The sequence below is a fragment of the Symphodus melops genome (assembly GCF_947650265.1).
Source record: "Symphodus melops genome assembly, chromosome: 17".
Classification (NCBI taxonomy): Eukaryota; Metazoa; Chordata; class Actinopteri; order Labriformes; family Labridae; genus Symphodus; species Symphodus melops.
In genome coordinates, this window is record NC_136707.1 from 7,010,006 (window position 1) to 7,035,086 (window position 25,081).

A 25,081-nucleotide genomic window follows, 5' to 3' on the forward strand; every position below is an offset into this window, starting at 1 on the left:
GTTCATGCAAGACAGTCAAGTGGGATTTCCGGAAGTCCTTGACACAAATTGTGAGAGACACTTTGTGCTTAAGTGCTCCCCGCAGGTCTACAGGTGGTTCGGGCGGCTTTTCCTGTGTTCTTAGAAACTCTGGGAACCCCTGAGCAGGCCCTCTGTTTGCTCTCAGCTGTGACAGGAGCCTCCCCAGGGCAGCTCCAGCTTCTGGAGAGAAAGGGGGGTTGAGAGAGAAGAGAAACAGAGTACATCTGGAGCGGGAGGCTGGGGAGATAAGTGTGTGTGTGTCTGACAGCTTGTGAAAATGTTCATATGTTTTGTGTCTCGCTGACAAGGCGGTGAGTCATTTCCTCAACACACTCCGACACACATATTAATGCACCCAACCCAGCATCCTCGCACTCATAAACACATACATACAGTCTTAAGACACACACACACGCAGATATTGACTAGACTGCTCATCATTAGCCCTGCAGACCAGTAGGCCTATACAGTATCATTCACCTCATGATGTGACATATATCACATGCTCTCTTACACACAGACGCAGCAGTCGTTTGCCTTCGAGGAGGCTGTGTGATTTCCTCATTAACTTCTCCAAATGTAATGAATCATTGAACCGAGTTTCTGTGGCTCTGTTAATTATGGCCCCGTTTCAGCAGCCCTCGCCATGGCAACCTAAAGTTCTGCCTGTCACTGCATGAGAGATGAGGGAATAAAGACATTTTCCCATTATGCTGCCACCCCGGCGTGCATATTTCTTCTCGAGACAGGCCCGCTGTGGGTGGAGCTGCTGGTGCTTTAGCGCCCTCTGCTGGACCGCAGCATATTAAACCTGGATTGGCATTACCTGTGCGGATGTTGAGAGAGTAATGCCAGTCCAAACATGATATGTTCAAGAACAACCAATGTGTCACAGGTAATTTTTTTAAAGCATGTCTATACAGGCTTAAATATTTGTGTTTGAATCCTCAGTGCCTGAAATAGATCATCAGGCTGTTGTAGTGCTCGTAAACGGTTACTGTACCCGTTTGTTATGTACGAGTGCAAACAAGCACTCTTAAAGGTGGTGTTTGAACAGCAAGTACAGTGTGGAATTAGCTTGAGCAAATGGATGACCAAAATTAAAAGTGGACTTTGTCAGAATCAGAAACTGTCAAGAAATTATGTTTGTGTTGAAAATTGCGACGTCTCTTCCAGTCTATCGCCCCTTTGCAGAATGACCAATGTATGAGAAAAAAACATGTTCCCCTTTCGTTCCTTTCCTGATGTGAGAGGGAACTAAAAGTCCTGGATGTCCATCAAGTGTCTGTCTTGTGCCTAAAGTGGCCTCAAGGTGATCCTGCCAAACAAAATATCTAGCTAGTGGCCTCCACATCCTTTGTTTCTCACTGTGCTGTTTAATTTTCATATTTTCTGAAAGTACGAAACAAGGTCAGATTCGGATCTCCCACCTGAAGAGAATGACTTATTCAAAGCTGTGTGTGATCTCTCAGAAATGGCAGTGCACTAACCTTTTCTCTTTCAAGGTTTTGGTGAGACAAAATACAGTCCACACCTTAACAGAGCATAACACTGCAGGAAAGTAGCACTCAGACTGTCCACTCGGTTTGTCATCCTCCATATAAACATGTTCCTGTGCTGGTTTGAAACAAGATGAAGGGTGACTTGTGAAAAAAATATCCTTTTCCTGCACACCAGTCCATTAGAGCCAGGAGCCTTTACACCTCTTCTCTCTTAAGTGCATCCTCAGGTGTCATGAGGGGTTTATTTATGGGGAACTTCTTACTTCAGCCTTTTGTAGTCAGCACACTGTTGCCATTGATGTATGCAACAAAAAATGACAGTGACAATTCCAGATGTTTTCAGACGACACATCGAAATGTGATGTGTGAACAAGAATGTCAAACTTGGAGCATTACTTAAGTCAAATAATTGTAACACTGCCAGCTTACTGAACAACAATCGGAATACGTTTACCCCTAAAACTGACCAACTAGATGAAGTCCAATTTAATGCCCACCAGCATCCTCAGTGAAATGTTTGATACCTGTTATCAGTATACAGTAGGCCAACATTAGTTTCTCAAAATGTCTATATATCCTCCATTACTTACTATATCCTCAGAGACACTGTAAGCTGCAGAGAGAAGGATTGTCAGAGCTCAGCTTAGACCGTCTTTGTGTTTACTTATCAGTCTGCTACAAGCAAGAAAACTGTCATCAGGTGGAGGAATTCCTTCTAGGATGACATCATTATCTCCATTACTCCTTTGGAAACAGACATTCCTACATGCCGCTGTCTCCTTCTATTTATTGCGAAAAACTGTGTGTGTGTGTGTGTGTGTGTGTGTGTGTGTGTGTTAGCTCAACAATATATCAGGATGACTCTTCTCATTTCTCAAACAGTGTATTATGGTTTGCTTGGCTGATGTAATTCTGCCTCTGACTCTGTTGTGGCATCATGGAGATAAAGAGCAGCATTTGACCTGCACACATTTCTCTTGACACAGATACAAGGCCTTGAAGATGACTGCTGTGTGAGTGTGTGTGTGTAATAGCTGCCTGGCGACTCAGTTCATGTAAAAACATCTGGAGGGCAGGACTTCAGGATTCCCGAGGATGATGGCATAGTGATTCACAAATTCTGTCACACACAAAAACAATTCATCTGAAGCGTCCCAAACACACACTCATTCTTTCCATCATAAATTCAAAATTCCTTTTCTTTGTGCGTAGCAATTTCAACTTTTATTTCCAAAAGACAAATCCTGTAAAGGAAGTGAACAAGGCTTAAAGGTAAGATATAGCCAGCAGTTTCTTGAAGCTGTTTCTTTATATCAAGCTTCATGCAGAACAACAACTGATGATACAATATTACACATTAAGAGGATAATATGTTCACCAGAGGTTAGCTTAAAGGAACAGTGGTACACTCAGAAATGCAACTGTGTGGTGTCAAAATGAAAATCATTTAAAGCATTAACATGTCAAAAGTTAAGGACGAAGAGGGGCTTTTTTTTTATCAGGACAAAGCTAACAGCTCTAGAAGTGAAAAACTAAGAAACTTAGACAAGAAATGTAGGATAGGAAACTAAAACAGTTAGCTTAGATATCTCTTAAATCTCGGTAGAGCTTCAGGAATTTGATGTTTCTCTTTTGGCACGATTAGGATCTTTTGCTATGGAGTTCTTGGAATGTGTGATAATGCTGCTAAGCTAGCAGTTTCTCCTTTCCTGACATATAGAGATGAAACTGTCTTCATCTTTCTATATCACTTTCCTTTCCACAGCAAACCAGCACATTTCGAAGATATTTCAGCTGTTCCTTTAAAGCGTGGTAAACAAGTATCTTTAAAGTCATTCTAACAAGTGGACTTACTCGCTGCTTTTGATGTATTAGAGTCACAGTTTTGGCATCACATTTTACAATACAATAAGAGTCTTTGTGAGCATTTTATTAGCAAAGTGTCCGGATGCAAAAACAATAAAAACAGCTCAAAGAATAAAGCAGTCCTTTAATAAAATCTCAGCACCAATGGCTAGTTATATAATGTACCACACCAGCATTTTATATCTTTTTTTAGACATTAAAGCTCCTTCTGCTATATGGCTTTAATACAAGTGTCCTCTGCATACTGTATATATTAAAACATTTGTCAAATCCTTCAAGAGAAAACACAACCTGTGTTTAAAAAAACAAAGCTAAACTCAGTCCTCCTCTTTTCACAGACCAGACCTTTGGCTAACAGCTACATGATGGATTTTTCTATACAGCATTGGTTTGATGTTTCAGAGATTTAAATGACCTCACACAGGTTGTAACGTCGATGAAATGAAGCATGGGATGTTACATGATATTTCATCTCAAGTCCTACTGCGTTAACTACACCACCTCCACATAGTTGGCAGGGTAAAGCCCCTCCCATCCGTCTTCCTTCATCCCTCGACACCAGCCCTGGTCATCCTCATCCTCGACCTTTAAAAACTCCTCCCCTGCCAGGACAGGCATCCATTAGATTGTGAGTTTTAATCAAAGTTGAAACTGAGATTCCCTATACTCTCTAAAAAACAAAACCTTTTACCAGTTCTCGGTTATGCGTGGGTGAGTAAATCAATGTTATCTGTTTTCTATTTAAAGTTTAGAATGAAATTAAACACAAAAAGGGAATTACACTTGAATTTGAGTAATAACAGATGGGAACTTTGTTCTCCCTGAACTCACTACCAACGCTACAGAACCCTTCAGAGACGAGTGAAATGCCTGGATGGCTGCATGTATGTAAATGTTCATTCCAAAAAAAGGTTGCCTTATTTGTCTAGAAGTTGTAAATTTTGCTGTGTCTGAAGTTAACGTTGGGTCGGACTATTCAAAGATTCATAGTTACATCTCAAACAGCAGCATGCAGCCAAATCTGCAAATACCTGGAAAACCTTTGAATGCAAATGGCTTAGTGGCATTAAATCCTTTTAACGACAATTAACGAGTTACATTTTTAGACCAACTTGCCAAGATCAGATTGTCTCTGTAAAAATTACAGAGAAAAAACTTCATTTGTGTGTAAAATGTTGCACATTATGCCTTTAAAAAGATTTTTATTTTCTGGTTGACTGTAAAAAGGGCAAAACATTTGAGACATTTTTTGCCACATGACAGCATTTCTGCTGTAAGCAGTTTAGGTAAGTACGTTTTATAAAGATGTGCATGTGCTTGTGTGTGTGTGTCAGTTTACCTGCTTTAAATGACAGCTCATCTGTCTCCTGGCCAACATAATCATACAGAGCTCGAACTCTCACTCCTCCAATCATCACACTAGGTGAGGAAACAGAGACAAGAAAGACACAACAAAGACAAAGATGGATGTTTCATCAGCGAGTATTGATCTTTGTGAGAAGATAAACTTGAATAGAACATCTCTCGTGTGGGGTAAATATGCTCACCTCCTCTCTATTGTTCCTTTCTTCTCTATAACTTTCTTGGTTTCTTTCCCCTTCTTGGTTTTCTTTTCAGGCGTCCATTCCTAAAAAAAAAACAACAACATTTGAGTAGGATGATTAGATATTTAGAATAAAACAAGAAGACTCAAGATTAAGCCATTTTTAAAAAGAAAAAAGTAAAAACCTGGAAGTGAGGCCAGTCTGTGGGCATCCCAGGCCCATGAGTGTTCTTCCACCAGCGGAGATCCTCGTGCTCGTCGATGGCCATCAGTGTGTTGTGGAGCTCGTCATACACGGCCCTCACACTTAAAGAGAGGAGGGGACAAAACAAAATGACACAAAATAAGATGAGGAGAGGAGCAAGAAAGATGGCAGGTCTCAAAGGCAGTTAAAGCAATACAATTAGTAAGCGAAATTAAATAAAAGATCAAAATTCAACAAGATGATGAGATCAATACAGATTATAGAAGAAGAGGGGGACGACATCAGATCACGGGCACTTAAACTAAACAGAGATTAAAAGGAAGAGCAAAAGATTAATGATTAAATAAACATATAAAAGCAACAGAAGGAAAGATAACCTACAGTTAAAAGGAGTAGATTAGCTCGACTGCCTAGAAGATTCCTGTTCCAAGTCCCCGGTCTGACAGCCTTTCTGCATGGAGTAGGCATGTTGTTCCTGTGCATGTGTGAGTTCTCTGAGAGCGCTCTGACTTCCTCTCACAGTCCAGAGACATGCTATTTGAGTTTGACTCAAAAAAAAAAAACTTCTAAATTTTAAATAAAGGGGGAATTTGATTGTCACAGGATGTGCGTCTGTGTATGTAAGACCTGTGACTGACTGGCAAACTGTCCAGGGTCCTATCTGCCTCCCGCCCAATGAGACTGACAGGTCCCACAGCGACCCCAGTCGGGATAAGTGGTATAGATAATATATAGATGGATACTAAGATTCAAATACACAAGCTGGGGAAACTCCTAATGAAGAATATGCTCCACCTGTTTAATCACACACTAATCAAATCAATAGACAAAAGCTTGGGTGTCAGAGGACTTGGGTGTTCAACCTCTTTCCACGCAGAGCTGTTTGATTCACCTCTCATTGTTGGTAATGTCCAAATGTTTATGGATGGAGTGAAAAGCCTGTTTGAGGAAGACGATTCTCTTGCGCTCCTCATCCTGTGATTGGTCGAAGATGGACTCCATCTCCTCCATGTAGCGTGGTGCGTAACGATTCACCTCCTCGAGGACTTTCTCATAGCGGCCGCGCACCTGTGAGTGTGGAGACACGTTTTCACTCGCTGATCAGAAACTGTCAGCTCTCATTAAAGATTCACACAAAATAATACACACACAAATATACACACAAAATCACCAAGGTGTGTTTGGTATCCATACTGAATTTGAACCTAAACTCCCTTCACCCAAGAAAAAGTTTAAAAGACAAAAGATGTACATTTTTGTCATAAAGAACTAAAGTAAAGAAAAAGTTTTCCATTAATGGTTTGACACTTTCATGATGATGCATTTATAAGCTGCAGAATGTCCTCCTATTGTTTGGAAATTCACTCCCAAACTAATAACATATTTATTTTTTGTATCTCTCTCTCTTTCAATGTGTGAAAAAGTCTGTTTGGTTAAGACACAAACAAGTATGACACAATTAAAACACACTTTCACAAATCGAAAGTGAAAGAAACAAGAAACCAAAGAAGCCCACTGAGGCAGAAAATAGCAAAGCTGCTCGGTAGCAAAGATCTGGAAACAGATGGAACAGATCGACAAGGACCAACAGTTCCAGTTGAGAACGATAAATATCCAAGTGAAATAAGATTCAGATGAGTACAGTATGTACCGTACCTTCTCAGCCTCCTGCTGAGCCAGCTCCCTCTCCTCCTGGATTCTCTTCTGTTTGTCAATGGCAACATCTGGGTTTCCCTGAGCATGTGCCTCTCGCTCCCTGGCTGCCTGCTCCTTCCTGCTCACTTTGTGGTACGCTCTCCTGGCTTTATCCAGCTGTGGACGAACAAAACATAGACTTTAATCCAGAGATGTGGATGGAGGATTACCTTTGAGGACTCTGTTATATTGTATGTACAGCTAATTTTAAAACTGAGTTGTACTTGACTTTGGAAGTGAGCAGATACTCAAAATAAAATAGTGCTGCTTTATGTCTCTGTGGTCTAAATATAGATCTTGAATTAGGCCATTTACTTAATGAGTGTCCATTTGTGCCCCTTTCACAAAATAAAGTATCGATTCCCTTTGGGACCCAAGTACATTTATGCTGCAAACATGTCATGTTGCTGTCAGAGGAGGTCCTCCTGTCCTCAGCTGCTCTTTCATTACACATTAGAGCAACCTTTGAGAAGATGGTTTATGTTCAGGTCATGTGAGTCCTGTAGTCTGTGGCAAGCATGCAAGACAGTGAACTTTCCATCAATCGAATCCAACACAAGAGGAGCCTTTCATAAACCAAAGAACGGACAAATCTGACGTTCTCTCTTTTGATTTCTGATTATTTTCTGTAAGAGGAAAAAGGAGGGATAGGCAAATGAAATGCTGCAGAAATATGTGATTAAATACACTGAAGTGAAGCCTGGATTCATGTTTTTGAAATCATTTTTTTCAGGCTTAAGCTTTCAATCAAAAGTTTTCTGAAGTCCTATGAAGAAAAAAAAAAGAAGCTTTTACTCTTGAATAAGGCTGACCTTTTTCAGACGTTTCGCCCACGGCTTCTGAGCCCTTATAAAGCCTGTTTCAGTGTCCTGGGTCTCCTTAAAACCTCCAAATAACTTCTTGTGAAAGGTGTCTTTCTGCCAGGTTCTGACCCTGTCTCCATCCTCTGACACCAGGGAGCGACAGATGGATGCGTGCAAGGACGCCAGCCGGTCAGTGGAAGACAGAAAACACTGCCAAGCTTTCATAAGAGATCCGTAAAGAGGACCTAAAGGACACGAGAGCAGAAAAGCAAAATCCTGAAATTTTCTGATATACTTTGTTATAAATATATGACTAAAAGAGATTGCTCAAAGGGTACATTTAAAAATCTCTTGTCACAAACATTTTATAATTACTCTTCACAAGTTGTAGAAGACTAGCTGGATTTGCAGGTTCCGTACTTACTGGAATCCACTACTGGCTTCCACTTGTTGCTCCATTCACTGAGCTGCTGAGCGTACTGCCGCTCCACGCGAGCCCTTTCTTGGAAACACGCCACGATGTCATTACAGGCCTGGAAGGCATCTTCTGTCCGCTTCACAGTGCGCTGATAGTTCCCAGGCTGCCAGGACACAAAGAGAGAGAAAGATCTGCTGTTAACACAAAACAAACAGAGTGAGGCTGGAGGCTCAGCAGAGTGCTTTAAACCTTCGTACCAATATCAAAGAATCATTTTTCGGGGGACTGAAAAGGGTAAAATGACCAAAATTCTTGCCAATATTGAAAAGAGTTTTTTTTTTTTTTTGAAGTGCTTTTCGGTTCCAAAGAATACAAAATGATGCATCTGCTCACAGTTTGTTCCTGTCAGAGGCAGCAGCATGTATCATGATAATGACAAACTCATTCAAAAGTTAAACTATACAAGCCAGCAAAACTATCAATAGTATTACAGTATAACACCTTCAACTTCATATTCCCTATAGTGCATTAGGGAAATAATAAGTACCTTATTTTAATATAGCATAACATATATTTTTTACACGTAAAAATGACATATAACATATTTTTCAGTTTAATCTGATCTTTTTCCTGTTTTCATCATAAGCAAAAACTAACTTTAGTCATTTATGCTTTATTGAAGACACTTCTAGATCAAGCTACAAATGCCTCGTTGTTGTCTTCCTGTGCAGTTTTTTTCACACTGGCCGCTCCTCCTGTCTGAGGGCAGTTAAACGCCACTCTCTGCTGGTAAAAATCTCTGAACCCCAATGCATGATGGTATATAATTCTTGCATTGTGACCATCAACAGTCTACTACTTTTCACAATGCATTGTTGGATACACTACAAAATGGCACTGTCACTTCACAGTGAACTATGTAGAGAGTAATGTGATTTCAGACACAGCCCTTTAAAAGCTCTACAATTGAAGACAAGAATCAAAGGTACAAACATTTGACACAAACATTCAAACACAAACAAATATTGATTTAAAGAAACTTCTGCGGTACAATTCTGCTGCTTATTCCTTTTTAGGACGTTGCGGTCTTGTAATCTAAAAAGGAACAAAGTGTCTAACTCGTTCTTAAACACTCTGTTCCATTCAGGTGTCGTTGAACTAAATAAAATGGAGCCATTCTTAATGTGAAACGTTGATTATAAGGACCGCTACCTGTTAAACAGTAATCTGTTGGTCTGGAGCACATTCTCTGTCACACTGAAGCCCATCTTGCATCCTCGTCTTCTTTCACAACTGTGACACCTCTGCAGCCATCTAAGGTCAACCCCCACGTGCCAACACTGACATTTAACTGGCATTACGTTTCCTGTGGTAAACTTTAAAACCAGCTGCAGAGCGAGGTGTGGTCAGTGAACACGACAAGCCCTGGCCGTATTAAAAATTTTTTTAAAAAAAAAGCCTAGACAGCTTAGAGGGGTGAGAGAGCAGCAGAGGAAGGCCCTGAGTCTAATAACATATCTGAAGCAAGTGTGTTGTTTGTAGATGTGGTTTTTGGAAATCTCCTCAATTTTCCTGGCAGCCGCCGTCAGCTCCTACTCAGCACTCCCTCCTACTTTCTTTTTCTCTTCTGTCAAGCCCGATCTGTTAGACGATGATACATTCAGACAGCTGCTTGAACATTTGAGAGAGACATAAATATATTTAGATCCTAATATTTTTAACGTGTCCAGACAAAAAAATATACTTTTTAAATTCTGCCAGTAAAGACCCGGGCTTCAGCTGCACATTCTGCTGATGTGACAGGTTGATAAGATGCCACTTCATCAAACTCAGAAAACACAAATCTGAACTTGAAAGTAAAAAAAAAAAAAAAGCTCCCTCTTGGATTCAAGTTCAGTCTTATCTTTATAAGACTGAACTTTAACTAAAATGGACAAAAGTGTTCTGTAACTTTTTGAAAACCTAAAAAAAAAAATGTTTCACTGAAATGTGTCATTTTACTGTTTAGCCTAGCATGTCTCTGTGATGGTGTCAGCAGATGATGTCTCGCTGGCTTTGATTGACATCCGGCTCCGTACATATGCAGCACATGTCACTTGTGATCTGAGTCAGAATTCAAGGAGAACACAAAGACTGACAGAAAGGATCTATTTTGTTGGGCTCTGTATGCCTTTATATCCATTGTAGCAGGCAGTTTTTAGACATAAGATGTTCACTATGATTCCACTTTGCATTTAAAGCTGTACATGCACGACTTAATGCATTTAGCAGCACATTAGACTCTGACTCATCATAATTGTGAGATGTACTCTCCAATTGGATGGTCTGCTCATTGGCTCATCGGCTCATTTACTGGTACAGTACAGCTTTATATATCAGACAATTCTTGGTCTGCTCCCACCCTTTCTATGTGTTTTCATCACACAGAAAAATCGAAGACGGTATTCTTTGCAGTCTCAGCACTTCTTTATGTTCTCTGTCCCAAAAGCTTGGAAATAAATTGGGGAAAGGGCTTTTGAGTGCTCTGCACCCTTAGAATGGTATCTGTTGCAGAATGACTTGAAAGCCTGTCTTTGATGTCTTTAAATTTTTTTCAAATCTAAAATGAAAGACTTGGAAACAGTTTCTAGGATGTCAATGTGTTTTACTATACTGTTTGAAGTACTCACTTTCTTTTAATTCACGTTTTATAAATTGTACTTTGTCTCTCTTTGAGTCTCTGTCTGTAACTTTGTGATTTTGCTGCTGACTGTCTTGTTCAGTTCTCCTTGGACTAGAGGCTCTTCATCTCGTACCAACCTGGTTAAATAAAGGTGAAATAAAGAAATACAAAATGAGCCATATAATTACTGAAGGGCCCTTCTGTTAAGTGTTACATGTGTCCATTTTAAAAAGGACTGTGTGTCACGTGTATATTGAGGTTGCTCTCACAAAAACTGAGTGTTAAAATGATACATTATAGATATTGGAGGAACCTTTGTATGAAGGTGGACACTTATCTCGTTATACTACATGAGAATGTAATGACTTTGGCATGAGAAGTATTCAGATGTGTTTAGTGATAAGTTTGGCGTCTAAGTAGTGTTTTTTTTTTAAAGCTAACAGGCTGTTCGATTGTAACTGCACTCTTAACTCGTAGTTCATTAAGCACTGACGCATCTGAAAGGTCAAGCAATTAAGGGGCAACCATGTTGTTAGTGCTACCAGACGTTCTGGGGTAATTGTAAAGTTTGTTTTCAGCGACAGGTAGCTCCACTCGGATTAATCTGTGTGGCATCATGAACAAATATAAATATGTCATTTTGGACTTTTTGTCATTCAATATGACTGAACGTTTGTAAGTTTAGCTGCTTGTGTTTCTGCTTATAGTAAATGCATTTGAATGAAAGTAGTAGCTTTAGTTTACATTGAAGTCATATTTTCAGTCGTCTCATGTGTGTGAATACATCGTCTTTATAGAAGTTTTCTCTATGTGCTTTTAATGAAACACTGAATGTGTGTATAAACACTTTAATCAGGATCAGTGTGTGCACTTCTCATCAGTGCCCCCTCTGTTTCTCTCTCCCTTCTTCCTCTTTACTTTCTCGCTGCCTCTGTTGTGGTTCGTCTGAGAATTAAACAGAAACAGCTGAGGAATCCACTTTGAGGCCAATGGCAACGCTGCTGAGACCCAGTTGGCCAATCTCTGAGGCAGAAGCAAATCCGCTACGAGTGAATCTGTCCAAGCAACAAAATTCAGCAGATGAAAATGACCACGATCCTACTTTGAAAAAAATCCATTTTGCACATATTGAAAATATCCTATGCAGACTGTAGCGCATCTTACAGTGCACAAAGAGGGTAATGGGGAATGTCTAGATATACTATGCCATCAGTGATAATAATATTAGCAGATGTCAAGCTAAAAATACTTTTTACGAAGAGGGGTGTTACCGGCAGAATTGGGAAGATTGGTGGTAAGAAGCAACAGAAGCAATCATGTCAATAGAAGGTGAAACCAAATTCTTCCAACAAAACAACATAAGGTTGCGTTTAGTAGACCTTTATTAGCCGAAAATATGAGAGTCTGATCAGGAGGTGCCTTGTCATTGGGGACAGTATGGCAGTAATGTTGTAATATGGGACCCAGGAGCAGGTCCAAAGTCTCACAGCAGCATGTTTAGATCTGTTATTATGAGCCTTTGTATACTCTACAGGCTACTCCACTGTAATTCTCAGCCTCTTAAAGTGGATGTGACTTTGCAATAACAAAAGAGCTGGAGTTTGCAGTATAATGACAGACAGCCCTTGAGCATGGCAGGGGGATGACACAGACAGGCACTGGCATGGAAACACATCCAGCACAACAGGAGGCCGCCCAAATTAGAGGAGGGAGGGGAGAGATGAAAGTGGGGCAACTCGTCGTGGCCAACAGGAGACAAAGCCAACCTCAAAGTGGCAGCACGCTCCAATTTCACACTCCTAATGTTGGAAGTGTTTAGTGCTTGAAGACAAAGAGATTACAGACGAGGAAGAGTGCGAAGACATTCAAAGAAAGAACAAGGAAAAAAAGCATGATGTCTGCTACTGGTGCTGAATTCTAACATACGGTGCAATAACAATTCAGTTTAGGATGTTTCAATACAATATTACAGCTGAAGCCGTAACCAGTTTAAGTTTCACTCTCATTGTCATGTTGAAAATGATACGAAACAATACTATAATATAATGTGACACAACACATTGCGTTACAGCATGATATGATACCACACGTCTACTTTTGTGTGTCGAACACACAAAAAATGAAACGTCTAGTCGTACAGCATGACCTTAGGTTTCTTTTGCATTGATAAATAAAAGGACAGCCTTGGAGACAGTGGTATGTAGCCTGGACGACAAAACAGTTTGGTCTGTCTTGACAAGAAGGTCATTAATCCTGAGGAGAGGAAGGTGAAACGCTTTCAGCCTTTCTCTAAGACAGACACACGCACACACCTAGACACACGCACACACACACACACACACACACACACACACACACAAAGTCTTACCATCCAGAAGCTGCGATTGTTGGCATCTTCAGGACTCTTGTCTGATGGTAGCGTCGACATCCTGTTCTCTGAGAGAGGAAGAAGTATAGGATTAATTCAGGGAACGATATCACTCCACCTTTTAATCTGAACACTGACCTTTCTGTAATTACCCCCTTTGTGGTGGTAATAAGGCTTTGGGGTTGGTCGCTGGAGAATGAACGATGTAATGTTATATAGGTCAGATGTTTCTAAAATGACTCGAACTTGAGGGACTATCCAAGCCCTGACATCGTGTTTCCAGTCAGCAGAAGACATCGTATGAGAACGTAGACTTTGTGACTCAATCGAACATGATTTGAATAACATACATTCTGGAGAGCTTAAAATGTAGGCACCAACACTTCATCCATGTTGATGTAAATATCCTTTTGGCAGTCAGGACGGACAACATCCTCTCCTTTTTGTCGACAAGCTCTGCAGCTCGTCTGATGAACAGCTAACGTTTTGAAATGTTTTATCAGTCGTAGGCTAACTATTCCAACATTGTTTAAGGTTATTTAAAAAGTTTCTGCATTACTTTTTCTTTAATGTTTAATCTTCTTATAATTAATCATTTCAAAAGATTATCAATAAGTTTACTTTGAGCTGATGGTTTGTTCAGGTTTTAGCAAACCATTTCGGATTTATCTATTTTATCTATTGTTTCTATTCTCATCTTAATCCACTGCTTAATTAAAGCCTATTTTTTGTTTGAGCTTTTTCAACTTTTTAACCATTACCTTTTTTAAGGTATCTTTGTTCATCTCTGACAGTAAATTCAGTGAAATATTTCAACTGCTCAATCTAGCTATCACTAACTTTATCAGCAAAGTTTTTCAGCTGTATGTATTTCATCCATGTAGGCTGACCTTCCTTTTTAGCTAACTGTTGCTTCCTAGCTATCTTTTAGAGCACTTTTAGTATGGAGGGGTCACAGCTGAGACTAAATCTGGACATTTTCATTCAAATTCTAATTTGTATCTGGTAATCTTTGCATATCCATTGGCCATCAAGTATCCCTCTGGTTGGGAATCGTTGCTCTGATACTGGAGGGTCTCTGAAATGATAGCATTCAATATCCCTCAAGTACAGTAAATCGCTGGCACACTATTGTAAGCACTTGTGTGAAGATATACTGCACGTGTAATGTGTCAGCGTCTGAATCGTATAATGGCAGCCCTGTAAACCCTTTAGGGAGCCACAGTTGGTTGACGTGTACAGTAAATCTGAACCAGGTGGTGTACAGTAAACCTGGGCAGCGTCTCTCATGCTGTAACATCAGTGACTATGGCCTATCTACTCCCAGCTTGGAAACATGAGCTGTCTTAAAATAAACTGAGGGTAAAGGTCAAAACATCCTATCATTTACATTCACTTTTCATCCAATGTTTTTGGCCTCGTCTGCCTTCCTATTATAATAAAAAGAAACACAGGCAAACAAGGTCATTAGCTCTTCCAAACAAGAGGAATAGAAGTGACAAAATTATGTTTTGGGCTTTTTGTGCTTTCATCAGCAAGATAGGACAGTGGATAGAGATGGAAATCAGGGAGAAAGAGTGGGGATTGACCTGCAGGAAAGGAGCCACAGGCTGGAGTTTAACTCGGGCAGCCCATGTTGAGGACTATAGCCTATATGGGGATGTGTGCACTAATCACTGCACCACCAGCACCCCCAAGAAATATGTGAAATGTTGTTTCTTACTCGAAACCAAGTGATCCAGTTCAGCATGTGTCCATTTTTTTTTAATATTACGTCAAAACAGAAACATTTCTAGGTCCTTCATCCATCCTACATCCAGCAGTTTTGCCTTCTGCAATTTCTAAATCCTTGTTGCGCCCAAAGTTGGACTCCACCCAGACTCAGCCTTCATATCTCACTATTTTTTTTCCTCCCTGCAGCCTTCGCTTGCTTGGCTCACACAATTAGATTCAATGATTTCCCTCGAAGTTCAGCTGCACGGGGCATCACATGCTCCTCAGAGAACATAATGACATGCCTCTCTCCTCTGCTCGCTGCTTCCGTCTGACAGGTCACACAACCCTGAGGTCTGCAATGGTTGGGAAAAATAATGAACTGCCACCCCTTAAACCTTTGACCTCGACTTCCTGTCCCCTTGCTGGTTGCCTTTCTTGCTGGGTAGATTTCTGTCATGTAGTTTTCTCATTACTGTGAGGTTGGGGAGATCTGTTGTCCATGCCCTTAACTTAAATAATTTAGTGCAATTTTCAAGTTTAACTTAGTTATCTCCAAACTTTTAACACAATTAAACCAGCTTTAATTGTATTAAATATTAACCCTGTTAGTACAAACGCTAAACTTGGATCTAATATCTTAGCTGTGTGATCTACTTGCATGCTTCTATATGATTTTATGCTCTATTTTAAGCATTATGTATTTCAAGCAGTTAACCGTTTGTGCATATATCCCTGTAGGCTTTCAAAATTGATTTCATAGACTTTATAATCAATTGGAACTGTTTCTAAACAGCAGGGTTTGGCCTCGATTTTGCCGTACTCCTGATTTGACAGTAACCTTTTTTTAAATTGTAATAATGAAAGCCTGATTCAAAGTTGCAATCGGTTTTCTGTGTCCTTTAGTATTTTGTGTGTATTTTTTTCATAAATTTCCGTTGAGGTGTAAAGTTACAATCAAATGAGTACAGAATCTTACCTACCAGCACAGATCTAATTCCACCATGAGTCCTCCAGACTTTTTATGACCTCCTGGCAGCTCAGACAGGAAATTAGTTCCACCAGTTTTTAAAAGTCCTCAACTGTTCTACTTCCAGTCCTTTCCAAATCTAAATCTCTGTCCTAACATGTGAAAACTTTCTAGAAACTGGACAAAAGTGAAGCTCAGTTTCAGTCAAAAGAGCTTCCAACCCAGCAACTCTTTCACCCCAGTATCCCGCTCCCACTCTGGCACACACGCTCACTCCTCCCCCTGTCCCCGTTTCATCTGTCACACATAACTCCCCACGCACACACATTGCATAGAGGAAATATATAGTAACAAATGAACACACAGAGCAGAAATAGGAGCTTGATCACTCCTTTAGATCACTGAGACAAGCCAGTGAAATGCTAACAAGCTGCTTGTAGATCCTTACCTCTCTAAAAGTTGGGGCCCTCTCTACTTAAACCCCTTTTTCTTCTTGTTCCACAGGTCAAACTTCTTTTTTTCCCTTCGTGTAATCTTTGTACAGACTTTCAGGCTCCTTTTCCTCCACGTCTCGTCTTCTTTGTACTTCTCCAACTTTGATTTTCCACTCGCTCTAGACAGTGCTGCTCCTGCTCTTCCCCTTTCTTTGGCCCACTGTTTGTGTCAGATGAGTTGGCTTCTTTTTTTTTTTCCTCCCTCCTTCTCACCCTCCTCTTCCTCCCTCCCTCTCTTTTCCTCTCTCTCCCTCCAAAACAGCTGCAGGGGACTTCTTCTTCTCTTGTTCTTTGTACTGCACCACTTGTTGCTTTTTTTTCTCTTTTTTCTCCCCTTCTCTCAATCACCATACTCTCCTCCCTCAAAGAAGTGTCAATGAATCGGGCAATGGTTTGTGTGTGTGTGTGTGTGTGTTCACTTCTAGGTGAGTCTAAAGCTGAGTCACTCATCCAGAGTGTGTTTGTATGTAAATATTGTTGTGAGTTCATTGGTCCACTAACTGTGTTTAAATCTTTGACAAAGAAGCACAAAGCAGCATGACCAGATAAGGAAAACTGCATCCCCCTGAACTGGTTTTTATACCCCCTCTTTCCTCCACTCCACGTTCCCTCGGGTCCGTTTGGTAGGCCTGCCTCCACAGCTGGAGGATACATCCGGTGTGTGTGTGTGTGTGTGTGTGTGTGTGTGTGTGTGTGTGTGTGTGTGTGTGTGTGTGTGCGTGTGTGTGTGTTTTAAGAGCAGAAATTCTTTGAAGTCGAAGCCCCCTGAAGAAGAATTGTTCCCACTCTTGCTTCATGCTATGCTGAACTTGTGAAACTGAAGTCTTGCTCCAACATGCCATGTAAACACACAGCTGTTGTACACTGAAATGTTTACGCCCAGAAACAACTGCTCCGAGCATACAGTCATCATCGTGATCCTGTCATCAAACCTGGCTGGACAGCAGTCAGATATCATGATAACACTGATATCAGAATAATGATCGGAAAAAAAATACTGAAGATTGGGGAGAAGATCCATGTTAGGTGCTGTTGTAAAGGTAAAGGCAACATCAAAGAGTCGCTGTCTTCTTCTTCTGCAGATTTGTTTTTTGTTTATATATAGTGTATGTATGTATATGTATGTATATGTATGTATATGTGTGTGTGTGTGTGTGTGTGTGTGTGTAGTTTTGGTGAGGTAAAAAATGTTTTATCTCTCTAAGTAAATACATTTGTCCTTTTTTTAGTATGATCTTAGTATTTGAGTATTTAGGCATTTGAATTATTTTGTTTTTTAATATACATGATCTGTATTTCCTTTTCAAAACACACAAACTTGTGAGTACTCATGCTTTGTCGTAGTTATACTTTAATTTAAGAGAATAATCAAAGTACTCCCTTTTAGTATTATATCTGTAAAGATTGATTGAATGCAAGACTTAGAGAGTGTGAGTCGCAATGTGTGAAATTCAACTTTAGTTTAATCTTTTGTATTTTGTTCAGTTGAAAATACTTCGAAAAATAATTTACATGTTCAAATCTTTCAGCCGATTTTAAAGCCCTTAAAGACAACAGCATAATTTCTTGCTATGTGTGATACACATTAACTTTACATTATTTCTTGTTTTACCATTTTCAGCCGTGTCTCTGCTTCCCTCTAGTGTTCATATATAAAACTGCTTTTAAATTTTAAATTGTCACTGGAAACAGTGCTATGTAGTTACTGCACTATATAGGAACCACCATCACCTCCGCTCACCTAGGACCACACCTGTCGCTATCGGTGGGCCATAGGGGCCGGTCCCGCCCACATAAATGCTTGTGCCCCCCCCCCCCCCCCCCCCCCCCCCGTTAAACGTGATAGCCTACGTGATCAGTCTAGCCACTCGACGTTACCGCAGATTTTTGAAAGCTGGATGAGTTTTCGCCGGCTTACTCACTTAATTTCGCCATGGATATCCGTATAAATCCAGGCTATGTCGACTTTTCTCACAGCATACACCTTTGCCCTAACTTTAGGAGCTTCTACAGTCATGTGTGAAAACTCATTTTCAATGCTCCAAAGTGTCTTCTCAGAGCATCGGCGCAGTATGCTGCTCGGATGCAAGGCCCAGCTGATTCAGCTTGCTTTTAAAAAGAACCTTAAACAAGTTCCAGATGGAAGGATGAGAAGATTCTCTAACGCTGCATCCAGCTGTACTGACAGGAGGACTGGCGAGAGGACAGCGCTGCACTGCCACTCAAAGTACCAGTATTTTCAAAGCCTGTGTGTGTGTGTGTGTGTGTGTGTGTGTGTATGTGTGTGTGTGTTTCACATGTCAATGATTATCCCTCTGTTGACTGCTTTAAAATGCAATGTTTGAGAGATGCTTCTGGTGTTACATTTATGTAATGTTGTATGTATGTTGTATAGTCAAGTGTGTTATGGATATTCATCATAACATTGCTTATGTGGTGTAGGCTATAGGCTACACTGTAAAAAGAGATACACATTAACTTCTCAATAAAATTGAGGCAGCAGATTGCACACATTATTATTAATTACATCTAACCTTGTTAAAAGTTGAGTTAATATAACTCAAATCAGTTGCTAAAGAATAACCCACGATGGAGCGCTAGCTGGGAGGTCGGAGGTCGCGGGACTGTAAAGAACTTTTATGTTACTTCAACTTATCACAGTTTACAATAGATGCACTATAGATAATAAAATAACTAAATTTTGCATTTTAAAGATTTATCATATCAGTGCAACTAAGACTACAACTTCATTATTCTGTAGACTACACACTACTGCCTAACATATGATTTAATGTGATGTACAAAATAGGCAATACAAACTTATAAACGATTGAAATAAAGTTAGTGTTATTTGTAAGGACCATCTCAACATGAATGCTGCTACTGTCAAATTGAAACAACAACAATAAATAAACAAACTGTAAGGTGACCCAAAGATTCCAGCTCAAAAGGTTTTGAGTAGTAAACACACATAGCTTAGAGTCTGCTTTAAACTATGTACTATGTACAGTATGCAATAAATGCAATTTCTTAAATGTATTTCAAATAACTGACCCTTACCAAACATTAAAACATCTGAGATGATAGAGACAGACTAGCTTTGTCGCTGTCAATAAAGAAACATATGGGCGAATATCAACAGTTTTTGCAATAATACTGAAAATGTAGTTATTAAACACACAGACGTAATAAAGAAAGCTATTTTTCATTCTAATATTAAATTTTATGTCCTAGTAGTGCACTGTGTAGTATGAGGAAGATCTTCATAAATTGATTGATTTTATAACTGAGCAAACAAAATAAACACATTTTCTTCAGAAATATGGATCAAAACATTTAGGTAAGAAAATGTGTCGTAGGTGCGTTGTCACTGCGAGCTAAGCTTCATTAGACCTTATAAAAAAAGTCCTGGGACCAGATTGTCATGTGTTTGACTTCAGGAAAAAGGAAGGACTCTGTTTTAGTTCTTAGCTCCTGTGTGAACTGCTCGAGTCTGGGTGTGTGGAGAGGAGAGATGACTGTCGTATGGCTTGTCACTGTTACTCTCAGTACTCTCGCAGCATTATTCCAGTGTCGCTCTGTCAAACTATATTCATAATCAATCAGAAATAAACAATATATACTCAAAAGCAATGCTTATTAGGATAATAAAACCAATAAAAGAGAGCCGACTGACCTGTATGAAGTCCCATTCAGAGTCAGAGGGTTTCTTCAGTAGCATGGCTGCGGGAGACTTCTTCTGGACAATAACATCTGTCTTCTTGGAAAACCTTTAAACCAAATCAACAAGACATGTTAGTTCAGATACAACAGCCAAAGTGGTCTAACTACACTTTGAGAGGACAAAGATGACACTTGTTGAGCGTTTGTAAAACTCCAACAGAAATCTGGCAAAACATAGTTAAAATTTAAATAAAGTATATTAGTATACATTCTCCTTTGCCACTATTGAGACACTTTATTAAAATAGAAGTGTCAAGGTTTTGTGTTTGATACATAGTTTAAATTTAAATTCAGTGTATTTGTATACATTCTCCTGTGTCACTATTGCGACACAGTTAGTAATGCAGACATATTTGAGGGAAATTGTAATTGTTTGAATTAAAAAAAAAAAGCAACATTTGTATGTGTACACAGTCTATGGTGTACACAGCCATTTTTTTTTGCGCAACCTCTCCTGACCCCTCATCACGCCCCTGGGGATACTATTAAGTCTCTGTACCCCGTCAGTTTGTTGGGGTGAACCCTCTGAAAAAACATCAATGAAGCTACAGGGAATTTATCCATTAAGACAGACTCATCGCCACACCATGACAGTAGGATACTCTATGACTTAGATATTTAAAAAAACATGCTCAGTGCCAATTGTTTTTTTCTCCAAATTCACTTTACTTTCTCTCCACTATGGTGACTGTGCTTTGCTGTTCACTGACTCTATATGTGTGTGCATATGTATGTATATATGTATGTGAGTGTGTGTGTCTGTAATGCTGCAGTGTGATAATAAATTACTCCAAAGCAATGGACATCTGACAGCTATATATTACGTTATAATAGGGCTAACATAAGCTTATCCACAGCCAGAACACACATACAACTTACCGTCATCATAATAATGTGACGTGGCGGAGGTTAGTGACGCGAGTGGTGGAACTACAGTTTTCAGAAAATGGACTACAAAAATATACGTTATATTAATTAAAATAATTCATCGCTCCAAGCTTAGGCTGTCTTTATCTCTTTAAGTCTTAATGTTTATACTGTACCTTTTTAAGAATATTGTTAAAGCCCAGATAGATAGATGATAGATGCAATTCAAATGATCCTCCAAAGATTCTCCATTCAGGAGTTGATGGCTTTGGGTATTTTAATAAAGAAAACTGAGAATAATAAGCAGCAGCATATTTTTCGAAACAACAAACAAACAATCTAACATACCACACTAGTGATGGTGCTCCAAGCTCTCAAGGCAACACCCTTTTTTTAAATACTGTAGTTTCCTGTAATTTAAAACATCAGTATACTGTTTATGACCTTTGTCACTTTGCTTCAGGGTGAGCATCATAATGCATTGCAAACTACAGTTCTTAACTGTTTTAGATCAGAACAGTATTTTAGTGTTGAAAATTGGCCATAGATTAACAGCAATTGCTTTCAATGCATCTTTCAAATAAAGCTTTTTGTTTTCTTAGTGCAAATACTCGTGATATCTTTCTGATATCGTGGTGCAATACCGTCACACTATAGCCTACATTAACATAACATGCATCATTTACCTCAACAGTGTCTCTGTCTCTCTGGATTACTTTACTTGCTAATTTTGTTTTGTAATGTAGCATAATAGACTGTAAATATTACGCGCAGCAAACAACCACAAGTTGTCATTAACGTTACAGTAGCTATAAAAAAAAATACTCTCCTTTGTCAACCAAATTAAATTATTCGCACTTTCTTTATGTCTTGTGACCAGACGATAGCTGCTGAATTCAAAAGCAAAAAAAGGCGCAAAATAACATGAAGTGCTCGTCAACTAAAAACTGGCTAATTCTATTGAATTGGATTCATTAAAAAATCTCTTAATTTAGAATTACATAAACATAAAGATTATATTTAAGGCAAACAAAATAATCAGATACGATCTTAGACTAAGACCCCCCCCCCCCCCCCCCCCCCCCCCCCCCCCCCCCAGACTAAGGTCTGGCAACGGGTCTGCTCTCAAATTACGTTATTACTTCAGATTTGATAATAAACGTCGTTGTTTTAGTTTCCGGGTCTGATTATTTTTAGGCTGTCGTCACCTTTTTGTCACACAGTCTCCGCCCCGCTCAGCTGCTCGGTGTTATAAAACCATCGCGCACACAGCGTAAGTCAGAGCCGATTTTATCTGCCGACGAACAACGCCAGGAACGAAAATGGGGGTCATAGTAAAAGTTGAATACTGGTATGGGAATACTTTATTTTACGTAACATCTTTATTATTGTATATTTCAAGCTTACCTTTACGAGTTTGTGTATTTAACCTAGTTTAAACCAACGCGATACCCACTGTTGACAGCTAATGTTAGCATGTTTAGCTTATAGCTAGGCTAACTAAGCAGTGCAAGCAAACTGCTACTAACTCTGAGGAGCTCAGTGTAACGTGATAATAAGTTTTGAAAAATGAATTGTGTGTCCATGCAGTGGTGGATGAGGGTACGAACCCCGCTATAAGGAACTCGCCAAGGGTATCACCGATGAGTTTCCTGAAGCGGAGGTGTCAGGCTTTGTGGGGAGAACAGGTAAGTCATGCAACACCTGAGCAGGGAGCCACTGTGTGATTTAGCAAAGATCATTAAGTCAGCATGGAGGTGAACTTCTTATATTTATTCCATTTTTGCAGGCAGCTTTGAGATTCAAGTTAACGGGCAGCTGATCTTCTCCAAGATGGAGTTGGGTGGCTTCCCTTACGAGGATGATGTGAGTCACCTACTGGCTTTTTAAAAATGATTTAAACTGCTCATCACATGTAAATATCAAAACAATGAAAGGTCTCTGAGAAGAACATTGTTGATGAGATGAAACTGGACAGTGCTTTGACCCATTTAAATCCCTCTTGAACGTGTTTTTTTTTTTTACTTTAAACTTATTTTTACTCTGTTTATTGATTTAAAAACACATTTTTCAAGAGTCTTCAGTTAAAGTGTATTGTCATGTTTGTGTCTTTCTTACCTGCTACAGATAAGAAATGCTTTGGAGAATGCCCTTGCTGGGAAACCCATGCAAAAGATCTCCAAAAGCAAGGCGCCATGCGTCATCATGTAAACATCTCTATCCTGCCTTTACCATCGACTGCATCTACGCAAAACTGTGCACCTGTACACTGCCAACACCACCTCTGGCCTAACTCCGTTCTCTGAACCGGTCAGGGATAGACACCACACCTTTGTACGACAACAAAAAAGATGCAATATGACAACTTGCTGCTTTGTGTGATGCAGATTATCAAACTCTTCTCAGCCCTCTGGCTCCCCTCTCTATTCTCATCGTGGTGCTTCAGGCTGTTAATGATTACCCCAGCTGTAAACTTAAAGGTTAGGGTATGATGAATCCATGCCTGGAGTTGCCTACTTTTTAGGGACGGAGACTGGGAGAAGCTGTTGCAAGAAGAGTATTAAAGGCACTTGCTTTATTATCATACAACCTCATTGCCTGGATTTTTTTTAAATGCCTGTATGACTGTTTTTGGCTTTTTTTTTCTCTTTATTTCTCATGTTTAATTTGCATGTTCACTGGTATTGTAAAGTAGTGCAACATACTTTTTTTAGCATGAAGGGAAACTCTTTTATAGTGGCATCTGTAGATTCATACTGAACAAAATTTCTTTTTTTTCCCTGAGTATGTACAAACCCTTCCATTACAAAGTGACGCTCTGTCGTATAATTAGTAGATGGTGAACTTTTGCACTACTAGCAAAATTCAAACTTGTTCTCAATCGATCTTCATGAGTGCATTCTGAAGACCACCACCCACTGGTCTGTCAGCTCACGGCTTGTAAGATCGGCTCATTTTCCACAAATACTCTGCACTTTTTTTCTCAAATGTCAAAACTGTAAACTCCAAATAAAGGTTCAGCTTGTTTAAGTACTCTCGTATTTTTTTCTTAACCCACTAGAGAAAATCTGCATCAACATATACAGACCCAACACATGTACTGTTACTTTCTTTTTCAGAAATCTTCTCATGTGTTGCTGAACAGACCTTTTTTCCCCCCCCTCCATTGGCATGTTTAAAAGAAACAACCTGCACACCTAGGGCTGAGGGTGTGGTGGTGACTGTGCAGTTTCTATAAAGAGCTGCACCTATGGGAGGCAACCATCCAATGTTGTTATTAAACTGGGTCCCTTGTCAATGTTGTTCAGCAAACTGCTAGAGGTTAACACAAATTAAACAGGCTTGTTTTGTTCCTCCTGGTATGTTGGTTAGCCTGCATGGCAACAGTTGTTCAATAACAGTTGTCTGCGTAAGCATTGTTCCACTTATGTACATACTTGTGTTCCTCTCTGCACCCACAGAGAGACGGAGAAAGAGGGGGCATTTCAGATTCTAAAAACTGGAATACAAGTCAACTTTAATGCCCACTTGTTGTACAATTTGTGTGAACTCCTAACTATATAACATAACTTAGTTTATTTATTTGGGAGACAATAAAGTGTCTGACAGACAGTATTTGAGTTTTAAGGAAACGGTCAAAAATAAGATTGGAATCTTAATTTTTCAGAGCCATGTCATGCTGATCTTTAAATGCACTGCAACTAAAATACACTGAGGGGCGCCAAATTCAACTAAGACTGTCATATTCGATGTTTGGCCTCCGGCATCCCCACTTCGCTCAAGAAGAGAGAAGTTGATTTCATAGAGGGTTTTTTTTGTTGTGCTAAATGAGGAGACAGAACAGTTTGTGAGCCCTTAGGGGCCCCAAGCACTTGACTGCCTTGTCTGTTGACAAGCAGCGCCTGTGCCTGCAAGCGGCAGAGTGAGGAGCTCTGCTTATATTAAATATATATGGAATAGAAATCCACAAATACATGATATTCACATATTTTAAACATGTATTTTATATATGGTTACAATACAAACTCTTCAATCTGCATTTGCAAATTGTACTATGCAGACTCTACGCAGGCCAGTGGAAATTAAAAAACTAGGTGGGTCTGTGGGGCTGGCTCTGGTCCTCGATGATAACCCACATCAGAAATGTTTGTTCAAATGCTGATAGAGCTCTTTGCACCCCAACCACAAAAGAGCTGAGCGTATTGTGATACAGCTTTCATGACAAAGGTGT

General features: G+C 39.7%; 2 protein-coding genes across 5 annotated transcripts; one reads left to right on the forward strand and one right to left on the reverse strand.

Annotated features, from left to right (window-relative positions):
- Nucleotides 1–2,734: 2,734 nt before the first annotated feature.
- Nucleotides 2,735–20,198, reverse strand: LOC306837611 (protein kinase C and casein kinase substrate in neurons protein 3). Of its 4 annotated transcripts, none has more exons than XM_079365345.1 (10): nucleotides 19,937–20,198; nucleotides 13,084–13,151; nucleotides 8,060–8,216; nucleotides 7,645–7,880; nucleotides 6,794–6,949; nucleotides 6,030–6,205; nucleotides 5,118–5,238; nucleotides 4,937–5,016; nucleotides 4,729–4,808; nucleotides 2,735–3,991 (listed from the first exon to the last, which is right to left on the reverse strand). In XM_079365345.1, the coding sequence occupies exons 1-10, from the start codon at nucleotides 19,950–19,952 to the stop codon at nucleotides 3,882–3,884; spliced, it is 1,200 nt and encodes a 399-aa protein (XP_079221471.1). In that variant the 5' UTR covers nucleotides 19,953–20,198; the 3' UTR covers nucleotides 2,735–3,881. The 4 variants fall into 4 exon arrangements, with proteins under 4 accessions (XP_079221471.1, XP_079221472.1, XP_079221473.1 ...); XM_079365346.1 differs by lacking the exon at nucleotides 19,937–20,198 and adding an exon at nucleotides 16,215–16,632; XM_079365347.1 differs by lacking the exon at nucleotides 19,937–20,198 and adding an exon at nucleotides 15,780–16,033.
- A 1,886-nt stretch (nucleotides 20,199–22,084) lies between these two features.
- LOC306838865 (migration and invasion enhancer 1-like) lies at nucleotides 22,085–23,880 on the forward strand. Its single transcript, XM_079367262.1, has 4 exons — nucleotides 22,085–22,201; nucleotides 22,441–22,538; nucleotides 22,640–22,716; nucleotides 22,978–23,880. The coding sequence occupies exons 1-4, from the start codon at nucleotides 22,173–22,175 to the stop codon at nucleotides 23,059–23,061; spliced, it is 288 nt and encodes a 95-aa protein (XP_079223388.1). The 5' UTR covers nucleotides 22,085–22,172; the 3' UTR covers nucleotides 23,062–23,880.
- Nucleotides 23,881–25,081: the final 1,201 nt, after the last annotated feature.

Excerpts from the sequence above, each read along its gene's own strand:
- LOC306837611 (XM_079365345.1), bottom strand. Across the intron at positions 7,881-8,059 it reads GAAGCCAGTAGTGGATTCCA|GTCCTCTTTACGGATCTCTT; the intron begins GTAAGTACGGAA and ends CGTGTCCTTTAG. Across the intron at positions 6,206-6,793 it reads CTCAGCAGGAGGCTGAGAAG|GTGCGCGGCCGCTATGAGAA; the intron begins GTACGGTACATA and ends CCACACTCACAG.